Raw genomic sequence first — 16339 nt, forward strand, 5'->3', positions numbered from 1 at the left:
CGCACATCAGATCAGTTAATGTACTGAATGTTCTATTCGTTGTGCTTTTACCACACGCTCCAGTTCAGTCTGTCGGGGATGTAGGCTCGGCTAACAGCATGGTGATTTGCATGTTCCTCTGATATAGACTGGCTATCTAATCTCAAACTGCTGACTTGTATTGGAAAAGTCGTGCAATGGGACGGGCAGCTTTAGTAAAAGAGTTTGGTGTACTGATGTCTTCTGCAGTAAGTGCCGGCCTATTCTGTGGCTCACACGCACTTGAGATGCCTCTGGGTGGCCCAGGTGGTGCTGCACCTGTTCTTATGAGAAAGAGTCCACAAGGGCACTTCAGGCTAGAAACTGCCCCCTCCCACTCATGCTCATTACGCACTAGACGTTCACTGGTCATGATTGGCTCCTAAGTGACGTACATGGGTTTATAACTGATTAACCATAACTCTCTTGATTGTGATGTGTTTTTGTTTATATTTTACAGGATTTACGGAAACAGGTTGCACCATTACTCAAGAGCTTCCAGGGAGAGGTGAGTTCATTTTTCAAAATGTATCTTGCAAGAGATGTAAACTAGTGCGTTTTCAATATTTTCCTACAGTATCCTACCAGGCTGCCATACCGTCCTCCATAATCTTGATCATCCTTTCTTCTGCCACGATCTCATTTCCCCCTTTCCCCTCACTTTTTTTCTTTGCTCTGCTCTTGATTTTCTGTCCTATTCATGAAGTCCTGTAGCCCGAGGATGTGTTTAAATTGCATCCTGCAAAAAGGCCCCACAAAAGCTCCTCTCTGGCCACTCGCACTCTCTGCTTTCTTATCAAACTGTCTTTGACGGATTCTGTTTTCACAGTCAATCCGAAGTATTTTTATTTTTCATGCTCATTTATTTATATACTCGAAGGTTCTTAAGTTGTGTAGAAGACTGCTTTGTGCGCTCTATTGTACTCCCCCTGTTATTCCCATCTCCTCCTCTATCATTTGGCCTACTTCCGTCATGGCTCCACCTTTTCAGCAGTAATGTATTTCCAGTTCACTCCCATATTTAAGTCAGCGCTGGAGCTGGGGCAGTATTTGGGGTTGGAGTGGGTGGACACTTAGCCTAACAGCATTTGTGCCCCTCATCGAAACACACAAAATCAACCCAACAGTTTGTGACAAGGCCGCGTGGCTACTGACCTTAAAACCGCTCAGTTTAACACTCAGTTATTCTCCATATTCTTGTGTTAGAGCAGCGACCGCGGCTAGTGGTTATGTAAAAATGCTGTAATTTATAGTGGTTCTACCATGTTCTGCTGATCATCCAGAGTCTATTTAGAGAATAGAAACAGCAGCAATATAATTGGGGCTTTGTCAGCTGTTTCCACCATCCGCATGTTGACACACCTCGGCTGTGTGCAACCCAGAATACATAGAGACGCAAAGTGGGTGGTCGCGGAACTGAGAAAGACATTATCTTATGATTATTGAGATAATACCTTACACCCGCGCCAGTCTTGGAGCAGCCCATCAATCAGTCGACTATTCTGTGCTCTTGCATGCCACAACACAACGAGCTTTGAGAATGTGTAATTCTAGCCTGCTTTTGTTTGCTTACTCTCCATCACTTTGATCAAGGACAAGACGGCATCAGAAACATTGGCTCTTCCTGTTGGACTAACTCATCCATTTGCATTTCACCCTGGAGCTCAAATCCTGTCCGAATGAATATGGAAAGTGCCACAACAATAAAGTCAAATGTTTTAGCCTGACTAATGGCAGCTACTGATCTTCTGTTTAATCATCATTATAAAGGTGTATACTCTATGGTTATAATTATTACAAGTGACTGTAGTTTTTCCACGAGGCTCAAGTTTGGCAAACCGGTTCTGTTGTGCGCCCAAGCATGTTTGTGTGTATGTTGTACTGTTCGTTGTTGGTCCATCGATCAGATAAGCTTTTCCATTATCCAATGCTTCAGTTTGTGCTTCCCATAGCCACCCCTTATCTGACTCCACTGGGGCCACACACCCATAGAACAGGTCAGCCCGATGCCCTTCACACACGGCGGCTCAGATATGGGGCCGAGGCGGTGCTGAGTGATGGTGGCTAAGGTGCTGACGTACGTGCGTGCGTGTTTGTGTGTGGAGGTGTCAGGGAAACCTTTTGCTATTGCAAGCACTTCTCGCCGGTAACCTTACGATACTGGCTATATCATTTGTATCACTTCATTTGTTTTTCTTGTTCCGTGTAACTGATGGTGTAGAGCCGCGTGTAACGGCAGATGTCATTGGGATTGGTAAAAAGATCTGAAGTTAGAAACGGCAGCCTTGTATTTGCAAATCCTGGGTGGTCTTTTCTAATGGCTCTGGTCCTGCAGTTAACCTGCCTCTAACTGTAGGGTGTGTCCTACATTAAACATCTATTTCCTGCCTCCCATGTTGGACTATATAAAGCTGCTGTACCACTGACCTTGGCCCAGTCATTGTACAGTCATGCAGCTGGCTTCCTTCATTACTTTTCAGTTGATTTGTGAGATTGCCGAGATGTACTGTACAAGGCTGAATAGTCACTTTATGAAGGATACACAAATCATACATATCTTTGTCACAGGTTCATCTCATCATAGGTTTTAAAGTTTTGAGTAAAGTCTGTAAGCTAAAAGTCTGTTATCTCCCATTACTGGCCTGCAGTTAAGGACTGTGATTGTTCAATGTCACTTAACACAATAGGTTTTTGGGCACAATGTAAACATTTAAGGGTAATGTACCATACCGTCTAGTAGTCTGCGCACACGCTGGAAAGATTTGTTACTGAGAAGCATACGAGCGAGATGGCCCCAGAAAATGATAGAGTCAGAACAGGGAAGTGACAAGAGGGAGAAGTTGCAGAAAGACATGGAGGAATAAAATGGGGGATAGCGGCGGGAGGGGAGCTGGCACCAGCATAGACGAGTCCAGATGTTTTGCGGCTAAAAAACTACAGAAGAATCAAAGCCATGTGAGGAGATTTATTAGGTTCCCATAGGAGCCCAGGCAGTATTACATGTAGCCTGCGCTGTTTACAGTGGCAAGAACCCCTAAACCACCCATCAACTGCACTACTGGCTTGGCTGGGAATGTGAAGACTTTATATTTGGACTTGTACAAGCTTTTGTCCTCATTCTCGTGCTGGAGGAGTTGGAACAGAAGCACAGGCCTGTTTAGTCTGTGTGCGTGAGCCAGAAGAGTCAGCTGTAGCTCTGCCCAGTACAGTAGCACCATCTGAATGTCTTTATTTGGCATCTGCTTCCCTCAATTTCAACTCGATTTCAGATGTCTTTTTGCCTACTCTGTCTGCGCCTCATGTTTAAGTGTGACAGTGGCTGCGGCAGACAGTGCTGACGCGGTAAAAGTTCTTCCAGGATGATTTCATAATTAATCTCTTATGGATCTGGTCTAATGCTTGTCCATTTCAATAATATCGGTGATGGAACGCACGTCGTGGCCCCTTGCGTTAATGGCTGCATCAGTAATGGATCCGCGCTGTATTGCCGCTAAGAGCTGACTGAATAATCAGCCCCCGCTGTGGCTGGAAAGACTGAGCCAGCTGTTTAATGATGTCAGCGTGCCGGAGGGGAAGCAAACACACACACACACACACACACACACATACACCATGGCACGCACACAGCACGGACGGACAGAAGGACTTGGACACTAGTATCGGATAGACGGGCAGACGTGCACAGAGCAAACGAAATGCATCAGTCATCAGCCGAGCAGCTGAACAGACTTTACGGGAAGGAAACACTAACGTGGCTATCGTCAAGACATCCCCTGATAGCATGCAACATACCAGCACATAGTGAGGAGAGGGAGATATGCAGACCACTCTGTCGCTGATCGTACTAATGAATGACCTGCATATAGTTTGTGTTGATGCAACACTCTTATCTGACTTTATTTTTGTTTTTTACAGATTGATGCCTTGAGTAAAAGGAGTAAAGAAGCAGAGGCCGCCTTCTTGAACGTCTACAAAAAAATTATTGATGTCCCAGGTAACCTAACTATGATATAATCTAGACTGTTACATAAGGTTAAAATACTTTTTTCTTTGTACTCTCTTAAGATCAATTGATGCATCAGTACTGATAATATTAGCTGGTATAATGTATAAATAGTTAGGGAAGATTAGAGACTTTCAGTATTATATGTGCAGCGGGTTCGATGTGATAAGTTTTAGCCAATCACATAATAATAGCTAAGCAACAAAATAAAATGTCTGAAAACGTTAGATTTACTAAGCTAAATGTGTTCTGTGATACACCATCACATCCCTTTATGCTCAAAATAGTCCTCATGGTGAAGGAGCCCAACTCTGACACGGCCCCCCTGGTGCTCGTCCCTGTGCATTCATGTATGTGTAACACCTTAATATTCCCCCAAGAGATCTTATTCCCACCGGTGTTGCCTTTAGTGGATCTTAGAGGGTGGCTCCTGATACAGTTGACAAGTACACCCACAGTTTACTGTCCCAAAGAGCACAAAAACTGAGCCGGGACACACAGAACCCACTGGCTCCAGATATTCAGCAGTGCAGGAATCCTAGAGGGGCTGCTCATGTAGGAATAGGAGAGGAGTTGAGTTCATCTATAGCGTAAGGAGGTCATCATATTCCCACGTGGATAGACCTACAGTAATATCTTTGGATTGTACTGCTCCCAATAAGTCAGCGGCAGCACTGACGGGGCTATTCTTAACTTGCAGCGAGACAATGATGTAATGCTTGATGCACATACGCACGCAGACACAGAGCAGCCTGACTAATGCAGCAGTCTTGAAAGAGGAAACAGTGTGTTTTGTTCTGTCTTCTATCAGCTGAAGGCCTGGTTAGTCAGACTAATGTGCTCTGCTTTAGATTAAAGGTGTCTGGCGAGAGTGTTCAGCACCAGTGGCCCTTAAGTCAAACTGCTTTTAACAGGCTGTACAGTTGATTTGGAGGGAGTCTATGAGAAGGACAAATGTTTGATAACACAGTTGATTTTCAAGGGCGCCACAGCAGATAGGAGACCAAATTCAAGGCGTACAGTTGTGCCTTGATGTTTTATTTGTATCAGACTGTGTAAAGCGTGAGAAGGGTATGTGTGATTTTGAGAGCGCATAGCTCTGCATGCTGTGTCACCTTGACAGCACAAAATCAGCATGAAATTCCCCAATCGTTCTCTGCTGATCTCTCATTAGCATAGTTAAGATATCTAACTGCGTCAGACATAGGCGCACACACACATACAGTCCTTACCCCCAGCTGTAAGCTGTCAGTTCCTCTTATCTCGACAACACGCACAAACACACACAAACTGCTCTTTTAGCTGGCATGCTGATGAGCGTCGCCCGCGTCTCTTGGCTGCCTGTCACCAGTCTGCCACCCATGAGCACCAATCAGATGTGATTGGCCTGACTGACAGGGCTCTCTTCATCACACTGACAGTTAACCCTGCTGTGTGTTCACAGAGACTTTGGTGAAATGTCGTATGAAAGTTGTTTTTGTGTAAATTTTCTCTTTCTTTAATTTCTTGTTTACCTTTTGCTACTCCACATGGGTCTGTGTTGTCCACATGTGGTTGTCTCTTGCCTTTACTAATCTGCATCACTGTCAACAGTTGATCAGAGTCTCATAAGCCAGTCTACAGGTGTGTTTTCACATTTCTGCTCTGTCAGCAGTCAGCTTTTTGTTTTTCCATTACAATGTAAGAGGTTAATCTGGCTTCCTGACAATAGTTTGATGATACACTGCATGATAGTTTGTTGTTCAATAGAATTAATGGATAAAGTTGTGTGATATAGTACGTGAGAACTAACTGTGACCTTCCTTTTTGTGTGCAGTAAACAGTGTGGGAGATCTTTGTTCTCTTGCACTAATCAGACGATTGTAGGCATTGTACATACTGTATTTGCAGTGGAACCAGTTCACAGAGCAAGCAACAGATAGCCCGATAATGACCAGATAAAGAGCTGATATTGTTTCAGTTTGAGCTGAAGCAGTTGTCAACCTTATTTCGGAGGCCATAATTGTGATATTTTTGGTCCTTGCTTGCGCTGTTGGATTCCACAGGGAGATCATAGGCCAGGGTTATCCTCAGTACAGTGCTTCTGGACTTGTTAGATTCATGGCCTCGCTGAAGGACATTTTACCAGGGCAAACGCAGCTCTCACAGGGGCTTGCACACTGTTTTCCCCAGCTAACTCCAGTGGTGTGTCGCCCTTGTTTGTGTTATGTACTTTGACCAGTGTTAATGTATTGTGTTTTGTGTGGCAGATCCTCTACCTGTGCTCGAGCTGGCTCAGCAGCTGCAGCTGAAGCTCCAGAGGATGCACGACATTGAGACGGAGAACAGCAAACTTCGAGAGACACTGGAGGACTACAACAAAGAGTTTGCAGAAGTCAAGAACCAAGGTTAGAAGAAGAAGATTGGCATTACTAACTTGTTGTATATAAATTTGTAAGTAAATGTTCAATGGAAATTTAGCCCTACATGTTATTTCATCATTGCCTGTATTCAATTTCTCAAAGTTCCTCTGCTAGAAAAGGAGGCCAGTCTGAACATATTTTAATAGTCAATCAATTATTTATGAACACAAAATGTACAAGGTTTTACATTTTAAATAGATTTCAGGGGGAAGAGGTACAGTTTCATGAATAAAAGACGACAGGCTTGCTCGAGGTATAAGAAAGATGGAAAAACTGACAAAAGAGGTGAGATGAGTGAGAAGAGGCGATAAAAAAGTGGTGAAATTTCAGTCCAAAAAGGAGGAGGTGCGAGTGAGGGAGCAGGGAATGTTTTTGGAATCCCCCTTTCCTCAGCGAGAGTTAATTGGAACAGCTCGATAGCGGCAGGGTTCCATTCTGCCATTGATTTTCCTGTTCCCTCATCCTTTATCCCTCCTTCCCACCTCAATAGATGGGGGATATTTAAACCCCAAAACACACTGTGGAACTCCCACTTCTGTTAAACACACGCGGACCGGCTCGCACCCGCGCACCCGCACCAACACACACGCGCGGTAAAAGTGCAGAGGCCATTGATCCCTGCAACCTAAATGTTTAAAGTTCAGTTAAGCAGTTAAGGGGTAAGAGGGCTCTGAGGGGTTCTCCTCTATTGATTATGTGTCATGGCGGTGAGACTCGAGTTTAAATCACATGCACACACACACACACCGCTAGTGCTAAGAGGCCTCAGTCAAAGGCAGCAGGCAGCCTTGCTCTTTATCATTGTCTCACTCACTTATACATTTCACTGGGAAACTTGCGCGCACGCACACACGCGTATCAAGACCTATTTATTACCCCAGTTATGTGCAGGATTTATTTCAGGCCTTTGTACACAGTGTTTAGCCATCAGCAGGTTACAGGGTTTCAGAGATAATGCACACAGCTACGTCAGAGCAGTGGTTCTCAAACTGGGGTTGAGCTCCTTCGGGTGCTACAATTTCATCTATGTTTTTGTGGTGCTTTGTGTTAAAGTGCATATGACAGGGTCTCGTGTCTTTCGGATTATTACTTAGTTTGGTGGGTACTTGTGGTGTATTTTTATCATAGTTTTACATCAGTCAAGTGGCGGTTTGTAAAAAAATTGAGAAATAGAAGGTGAAATTTGACTGATTTATGAATACTGAATATAAAAGTTGTCATCAATAAGGGACATGCTATGCAAAACGCAGGGACACAATTTTCCTGATAGTTAAGACAATCAAAAGACAAAATAAAGCTGTTGTCGGTTGTTATTATTTGTCAAAACGATTGTGTAATTTATTTTGATTCTGGCCATTGTTTACAGTATGGTTGCTAGCTAACAGTACGCACGTCACATCTGCTGCTCATGTATTTATGTATTTATTTATTTGTCTATGGGAGTTTTTATTTGTAGGAGATCTTCTACTGAAAGTGTTTTTCAGACTTCCTATAAGTGATCTGTTCTTCTGTATCTACCTCTGTATCTACCTGCGTTGCACCAATGAAATTTCCCCATGTGGGACAATAAAGGAATATCTTATCTTATGTACAGTACAATTATAAACTTCATAAAACAATTGTCACACTCGGGAAGAATAGTAAAATCTGATGCAAAATGTTAAACAAATAATGTGTGGTATATTTTGTCATAAGCACTTTATTTTGCACTAGTATAGACCTGGTGTAGATCTGGTGGTACTCTGAGGGCCAAATATTTTCTTGGGGTGAAAAGTCTGAGAACCAGAGCTTTAGAGAATGCTGAATGTTCTATATACCATATAATAAAGATTAGGTGAGAGCCATGAAGTCTGTGCTGACTGGGGCTGCGTGTTTCCAGAGATGTACAAGAATGTGTTTGTAATGTTTGTGTTTTTGTGTTTTGTTTTTGCAGAAGTAACGATAAAAAACTTGAAGGAGAAAATCCGTGAATATGAGCAGTCACTAAAAAATCAAGCTGAGAATTTGGCCCAGGAAAAACAGTTGCAGTTACACAACGACTATGCAGAAAAAGAGAGGTGGGTGCTAACTAAATGTTGTTCTTTTCGTACCATATGTGGCGGTTTATCTTATTTTTTAATGTTTGGTATTGGTCAGTCAAAGGCCCAGTACTATAATTTTTCAATAAACCCATTTTGTACCATGTGCCTGGTATTTCAAAATAAATAAACGGAATACCTTCAATATAAGTGATAATTTTAGCTTTGGTGGATCAAGTTAATTGAATTCCATACAATGCTTTAAAATGCTCTGCTTCAAACATATACATATTCTTAGGATTTGGTTTGTCGCAATATTTATGATATTGATAAATGGAACAATATCTTTAGAGCTCAATATTTATGTACTTTTTCTTCTAAGGCCCTTTTAGTTATTTTTATGTTGTACCTTCTGCTGTGTAATCATTGCAGCTCATGTTTTATTTAATAATGTACATTTAGAATAGGGCTTACTGGATTTATCTTTCTTTGAGGTGGCAGTGGCAAATGTTTGATTATTATCATTTATTGTGATATTTTCTATAGCAATACGTCGCGCCTCCATTTAAAAAATAAAAAAAATGTGACAGACCTACTTAGGGTCTTGCTTTAATTCATAAATACACACATATCTGGAACAGGCCTTGAGGTAAAACGATTCAATAAATGAATTATAATATAGTTTGGTCACATTAGGCTTGATGATGGTGTATGGTAGAAAGGGATAGAAAACAGAGACTTATTTCTGATTAATTATTGTATCTATGACAAAATACTGCTTTCCTGGACCCCTAAAGATTGCTGCATGTACAATTTATTTATAATAAGGACTAAAGTTAAGAGCAACTCCATGAAATGAAAAACCATAGACTAAAACAGGGATCAGATTTGTTTTAATTTTTCTTCGTTAAGTCGATCACTTTGTTTGCCATGTTGAGTTAATTCCCTCTTTTAGATATACAGTTGAAGATCAATTGTCCAACTGTATTTCCTGTACGTCAGCGTTTTATAGGCTTCTTCCTGTCTGCTGAGAGCTGACTTCCTGTGTCTGAGAAGGGCAGTAAATGGATGGTACCTCAGATGCATTTATCCTGCAAGGAGTGAGGGAAGGAGGGAGAGGGAGAGATGAAAGGATGAAGTAGAGGGCAAAAAAATAGAGATGACGGGAGAGACAGATTGGCGGAGAAGGGGGGCATCAAAGAGTGCCATAAAGACCGTCTTTGTGCTAGATTATTGATGTTTTTACATGCAGTGGCAATTTCTCTGCACAGCCTAACTTTTTATATGGTAAGAATGAATATATTTTATCCTTGTGGTTTATGTCGCCCATCCCCCCCTCTCTGTCTCTCTCTCTCGCTCTCTCTCTCTTCCCCCTGGGTGCAGTGTGCCCCAGTGGCCAGACATTCCTGCCTAATAGGGCTGCTTAATGAGGAGTGGGTTGTGTTGGGAGGATTTTAGTGGAGAAAACACTTCAGAAATGGTGGGAAAATTATAGTAAAGTTGAATTTGTCACAAATGTTGTGTCCAAGTTTCACTGATTAACAATGTGTGACTTTGCTGTCTTCATAACTGTGTAGGAAACTTCAGGAGAGCCAGGACTCCATGTCATCGAAGTTGGAGGAGGCAGAACATAAGGTCCAGTCCCTGCAGACAGGTACCTTGTCCATTCAATTGAACTGCCAGTCACAAAATACTTGATATTGAACCAGATGCTATTTTGAGTTGTAGCTATGTTCAAGTTACCCAGATTCATGTTTTTCTCTTCTACAGCACTTGAAACAACTCAGGCCGAACTCTTCGATTTGAAGACAAAGTATGATGAGGAATCTTCTGCAAAGTATGTATTTCACCATTCTGTGCAGTGATTAGGAACGGCCCTGTTTTCTCTAGCAGCTGCAGTGTGTCACACACGGGCCAAAAATCACTCAATACTGAGAGGAACAAGGATATTCTTCTACTGTTGTTGATTCTTCCACTTCCTTTCTTCCATCCATCCATCCATTTTCTACCGCTTGTTCCCTTTTTTGGGGTCGCGGGTGACTGGAGCCTATCCCAGTGACTTCGGGCCTTAGGCGGGGTACACCCTGGACAGTGGCCAACTTGTCGCAGGGCTGACACCCACTTCCTTTCTTCTTTTTTTTAAATTAACTAAAACTGAAATTTACTGGTGGTAAACTGTCATTATTGATTGAACACTAGTTGGATAGTTGACCAGAATCATTTCCATGTCAGCAGCACTGCACTCTGTATCAGGATACATACTTTTCTACTTTTAGCTGGTTAGAAGAACTATAATTCTCTAACATTCAGATCCTGACTATAAACTGTATAGTTTAGGTCCTTAAGGCACATAAGGTACAGAAACTACAGCGGTATAAACTTGGCTTTTAAGATTTTCCCTCACACTTTTTTTTTACCATGCCCCCAACTCGCTGTGTCTCTCCATTAACACAGTTGTTAAATTGATTGGCTGTTAAAAACAGATCGATCTTTCTTCTCTTCCTCACTTTTTCCCTTTTCTTGCCTCCCAATCGCACAAAGCGTCTTTTCTCTTGTGATGTGTTTGTGAGCCCTTAAGTAAAGGCCACAGGAAGACATTGCGTGCAGTGTAATTGCATCAATCAACATGTTTTTACATTGATGCTTATTCTTCTTTACACTTGAATCCTCCTTTTGTCCATCTTTGCCTGTTCCTTTTAGGTCAGAACACGAAAGTTGCCTGGTTGCTTACGGAAGCTAATAAACACATGCCTTCTCATTCCCCACACACGCTCCTACACACATTCAAATACACACACGCTCACTCACTCATAAGCCTCGAGCAGTCAGGGTCCTTGACTATGTGGCGTGCTGTGATCTGAAATTTTAATGCAACGCTTTAAAGCACACACAAACCCTTTCTAACCCTGCACCCTCCCAGTCCTTGGAGTCCTTCCCCCGTTTACTGCTTGGCTGAGCAAATCGCCTGTGTTTGGCTGAACACAACTTTTAACCCTTTGAGAGTGTATACATTTTTGCACAACAAAACACAAATGGTATAGATATAATTAACTTCATTATGCAAACACGAGTGTACACACTAGGTTTAAACTTCTCACCAAGGAGGACATTGCATGACAAATCCCCCTTCCTTTAGCTGCATTTGAGTAATTTGCCTTTCAAAACATGCGCTCTAGTGGACAGACACACTGCCTAAGAATTTGGTAGCAGCTCCTCTGCTCTGAAGCCCGGGCGAGGGCTGTGCAGTTGTAGTGTTGCCCCCTCCCTGTGTTCGCGCTGTGAGGGTCTGACTGGCCGCATTTTACCCGTTTAGTCCCTGTTAAAGATTAATGATCTATTGATCCCCGCCCCCCACAGGATGCTATGTGTGTGCAAGCCTCACCTGTGTTTATGCACCATCTTGTTTGTGTGTAGGCTCTTGGTACCACTTTTGGGGAAAGCATTTAATTGCTGATAATTAGGCTGCAGTCAATAGGTCTTTTTTTCTTGTGTCCATCTGAGATGCACAGACAAAATGGCTCACACACAGATGCACTCACACAGCTAGCTTCTTTTTAAGCCTCCTTGAAATCCCCAAGGTAACACGCTGTGAAAACGCAATGTGGAGAGAGCCAGGAAAGAAAAGGAATGGAGTGATGAAAGCTAGAGGGCAAAAAGCAAGTCAGGGGCTGCAGGCTACAGTGAGGAAGAGGGGATAACGGTGTGATAGAGGAGGGAAATGAAAATCTAAATCAGGGGTATATCCTGCTGGCGCTGAGGACAGAAGCAGAAAGAGGAGAAGGGGCGGTGGAAGGAAGAGGGATGAAAAGACCCAAAGTGTAGGGCAAAGGGAAGGGAAAGGGTCGAGGGGGGAAAGGACAGAGTGTGAGTGAGCAAAGAGAGGAGAGATAAGAGATGAAAAGGCCTGTCTGAGATGGAGCAAGTACAGTAGGGGCTTAGAGGCTCTGGGCTCCTTTCTGAACTCCACTGATGTCACTGGGTGCACCCACTGGCTTTCATGCTACAAAAGAGTGTAAGTGACTCCAAGTATGTGTTGGAGCGGGATTTGAAGACTGTTGTCTGTATGTTATTCTACATACAGTCTAATACATTTTAGAATATCATTTATGAAATTGTGTGATTTTGATTGTATATTTTTTTTTGGGGGGGGGGTTTATTAGCTTGCCTTTGTTTTGAAAAACTTCTATTTGTTATTCTATTTACAAAACACAAAAAAACTGTCACTTTGCAGTCTCTAAAAATTACATTTATAGTATTTTAGCATTTATGTGCAAAGTTTCCCTTTTTTATTATTATAATTTATCGCTTGATATTTGTATTAGTTCGACAGCACTAGCTGAATATATCAGGATTGTCGAAAATCCCTTCCCTGTGATCTGCTTTGGCCCTCTGCCTCTAGCTCTGCCTTTATAATTCCCAAATACAACCAAATCCAAAGGTTATTTAAGAAGACTTGTGCATCTGTACTTTGATTAAATGATCACATTTGGAGCGGCAGCAGTGGGGATTTTGAGTTACATTACTACCCATAAACACTCTCCATTACAAGCTTTTCTGTCTTGTTGGCTCTTTGACCTTGCATTTGTGTGTACCAGAGCTGGGCACAACGTGGATCCTGCGCACTATAGCTTAAGACAGGATAAAAGCTTGTGAGGTAGTGAACTATTATGTTGCTTAAATGCATTCTAGATCCTTTTAACTGTTAGGCACAGAATAAAAGCACAAAGTGAAACGCTCCCACCCACATCAGATTCTTTTTGCTGCATTGCCTGTGGCTCAATGTTGACCTAATATCAACTGTGTCTGTTTTGTTAAACACATTCAAATCAGTTGTATTCAAGCCTATGGGACATTACACTGTTTCTCCTACTGTGACACACAAATGCAAAGCCGCATGGGTTATTGGGTTCACCATCAAAGGGCTGAAGTGAAATAAAACGTCTTAATGGAAGAAGCAGCGCACATATGTTTTTGCGCTTGTGCACTCAGTGTTCTGCAATGCTCTTGTAAACAGGGCTCTAAATAAAGCACATGATGCATGTATAAAACGCCTGTATAACAGCCAGACATACAATAAATGTATTAGGGCTGCAACGATTAATCGGAATAATCTCTGACTAGTCGACTACTAAAATAATCATTCGTTTCAAGGGCTGTATAGTATTATTCGCCTAGTCGACTAATCACTCGATTATGTTTGTATGTATGCCACCGCCACACTCCTTTTTAGGCCAACAAATCGATCTATTTATTATGTCTTTAGTCACTTAAGAACTTCTTGAGTCGATTACAGACATATTAGTTGCAATCCTGCAATATATAATTTTCTTCTGTAAATGTAATCTGTTTTTTTTTCTTTATCAGTACGTATATAATCAACTCTAATACAGGCTGGTCAGCCTGGCTTTCTTTAAATGTATTTAAAATATCTCACAGAAATGAAAAGCAATGAAGTTTATTCAAAATTATTATGAAATGGATCTTTGCTCTATGACCTCCAGCAAGTGAAACCACGGCCTCCATCCAGACCATTAGTCAGACACAATCGCACAGCTTCATAGCAGATTAGTCCTCTGTATTAGGATTTAGAGCTCTATTAATGTAATCCCTCTGTTTTAGTGTGGCCTGGGTTTAGGGGCTTACATGGTGCATGTCCACACACACGCAAAGGAGCACACGTTTAAATACAGGAGTTCATGCACACATACAAGCTGTTTGGGTTTTGGAGTTCACAATCAGTGGATTAAGGTGAAATTTAGACTGTGAAGCTTCTGGGCCAACATTTGTCTAAATATGGACTTGAAAGCCCTCCCTTAATACTTAAAGTTTTTGCATTGTTTCTGTATCTGTTTTGTTATTTCCATTATGTATTTATACTGAAATAATGTTATCTAATTTGCAGGGCTGATGAAATTGAGATGGTGATGACAGACCTTGAAAGAGCAAATCAGGTAACATTTAGTTTTTAGAATGTATATACCGGTCTTTTTGAAGGTCACTAGGACAAATGTTAATCATAAAAACATACATGTGTAAGCCTGGCCTCATGAGTTAGAACAATGGTTTGTTTCACACCTTTGAAACTCATCCGGCTGAAAAAGGCCTGTGTGCCCCTGTGTTGTAAATATTCTTGTGGTATCTGTTAATGTCATTGTTGTTAACTTTCATTAATAGCCCAAGAGGATGATTTGTGGCTAAAGGGGTAGCATAGGCATGTAATGTTAATATTAGCCTAAAGGCTTGTGCTCAAACTGAACCACACACACACTCTCTCACACACACTCACACTCACACACACACACACACACACACACACACACACACACACACACACACACACTCACACACTCACACACTCACACACTCACTCACACACTCACTCACACTCACACTCACACTCACACTCACACTCACACTCACACTCACACTCACACTCACACTCACACTCACACTCACACTCACACTCACACACACACACACACACACACACACACACACATTCAGCACTGTTCACACTTCTGACTTGAGGTTTACAGAGGATGACAACATGGCCTCCAGCTTACTCCCAGACTTTTTGTACACTTTAATAAGGAGAAAATGGAAAACAGGATTTATTTTCCTGTGAGTAACAGTACTGCTCACACCCTGTCAATAACAACTCGCAGTATGGTAGCAATTAGAAACACAGTGGAATCAGCTCCCTGTAACTTCTAATGATGGCAACTTGGCACTGATGTCTGTTCATCTCTGCGTAGTGGTGATTTCACGAGGCTGTCGTGGGTAACACCTTTGTCTCCAGAAATATTTCAAGCAAACAAAACAAATAATTATTGTTTATTTATGCGTTGACATAATAAAATATGGGTATACACGTACAAGAATTGCTGGTGTGGAGTGTCCAGTTAGCATATCTGTTTTGTCTTTTCAGAAGGCTGAAGCGGCTCAAAGGGAGGTGGAGTCCCTCAGAGAGAAAATGTCCTTGAGTAACCAATCTCAGCCTCTCAAAAGCCCAGCCAAGGCTGATACTGACATGGTAACATATCCCACTGATTTACTACTATGTGGCCACGTTTTGTTATGACACGTTTAGCTGGACCCTTTAAATGCTCTTTGTGATCGGAATGATTTGTATTATATCATTGATCCACCACCAACTAAACAAAAAGTGACCTGGAATGCAATTGGTGCTGTCATGATTTCTGTCTTGATTTATTGTGTCAAACAACAAACATTTCACCTATTTGATTTAAATTGGATGAAGATTTTTTACATGAAATACAATATTCATAGAATACCTCTGCAAAGGTGGCGGATTATTGGATGCGATTGACTTTGTTTCTTCTTCTTTAATTTAGGAGCAAACACCTGAGGTAGCATTGCACTCTAATCTGGAAGCAGAGCTCAGGGCCAAAGAGAGGGAGACTGCCCAGTTGGTGGAGGACGTTCAGAGACTGCAGGCCAGCCTGACCAAACTCAGAGAGACCACTGGCACCCAGATCACTGAGCTTGAGCAGCAGCTCAGCAGCAAGACTGCCGTTCTGAAGGTACAAGTACCACCCAAGAATTAGTTTTGTCCAGTGGGGCTGCTTATGCATATTCGTACATGTAAGCAACATTTTTAGAGTGTAAAAATATTGGACATCAATGATGGAAAATAAATGCTGCCATTAATTTAAAACAGGCCAAAACCAGAAAATATAAATTATACTGCATATTATATAGTAGTTATTCTCATAGACAAAAGACTAGAGCAATTAGGCAAAGGTTACAACATTTAGAGATAGAAGGTTATACTACATGTATGTTTTTGTTATATTTGATATTTTCTTCTAGGAATTGGAGGAGAAACTGCAGACTCAAGCTGACTATGAAGAGGTGAAGAAGGAGTTGAGGTAAGA

The 16339-nt window shown here is 41.9% G+C and overlaps 1 protein-coding gene across 7 annotated transcripts in view; it reads left to right on the forward strand.

Moving 5' to 3' along the window:
- The window catches only part of cux1b (cut-like homeobox 1b), a 52158-nt gene that overhangs the window by 21605 nt on the left and 14214 nt on the right, over positions 1 to 16339 (forward strand). For all 7 annotated transcript variants that reach the window (XR_011930162.1, XM_072464098.1, XM_072464059.1 and 4 more), the window contains exons 3-12: positions 479 to 526; positions 3934 to 4012; positions 6271 to 6408; positions 8357 to 8480; positions 10019 to 10095; positions 10212 to 10278; positions 14344 to 14392; positions 15370 to 15474; positions 15797 to 15985; positions 16275 to 16333. Coding sequence is in view for 6 of the 7 variants with exons in the window: in XM_072464098.1 (XP_072320199.1) it covers positions 479 to 526; positions 3934 to 4012; positions 6271 to 6408; positions 8357 to 8480; positions 10019 to 10095; positions 10212 to 10278; positions 14344 to 14392; positions 15370 to 15474; positions 15797 to 15985; positions 16275 to 16333 (935 nt within the window). In the remaining variant the exon portion in view is untranslated. The remainder of the gene's footprint in view (positions 1 to 478; positions 527 to 3933; positions 4013 to 6270; positions 6409 to 8356; positions 8481 to 10018; positions 10096 to 10211; positions 10279 to 14343; positions 14393 to 15369; positions 15475 to 15796; positions 15986 to 16274; positions 16334 to 16339) is intronic.

This window comes from Eucyclogobius newberryi, unplaced genomic scaffold, assembly GCF_026437365.1.
Source record: "Eucyclogobius newberryi isolate DKJ021-1_F unplaced genomic scaffold, fEucNew1.0.hap1 SCAF_10, whole genome shotgun sequence".
Taxonomy (NCBI): domain Eukaryota; kingdom Metazoa; phylum Chordata; class Actinopteri; order Gobiiformes; family Gobiidae; genus Eucyclogobius; species Eucyclogobius newberryi.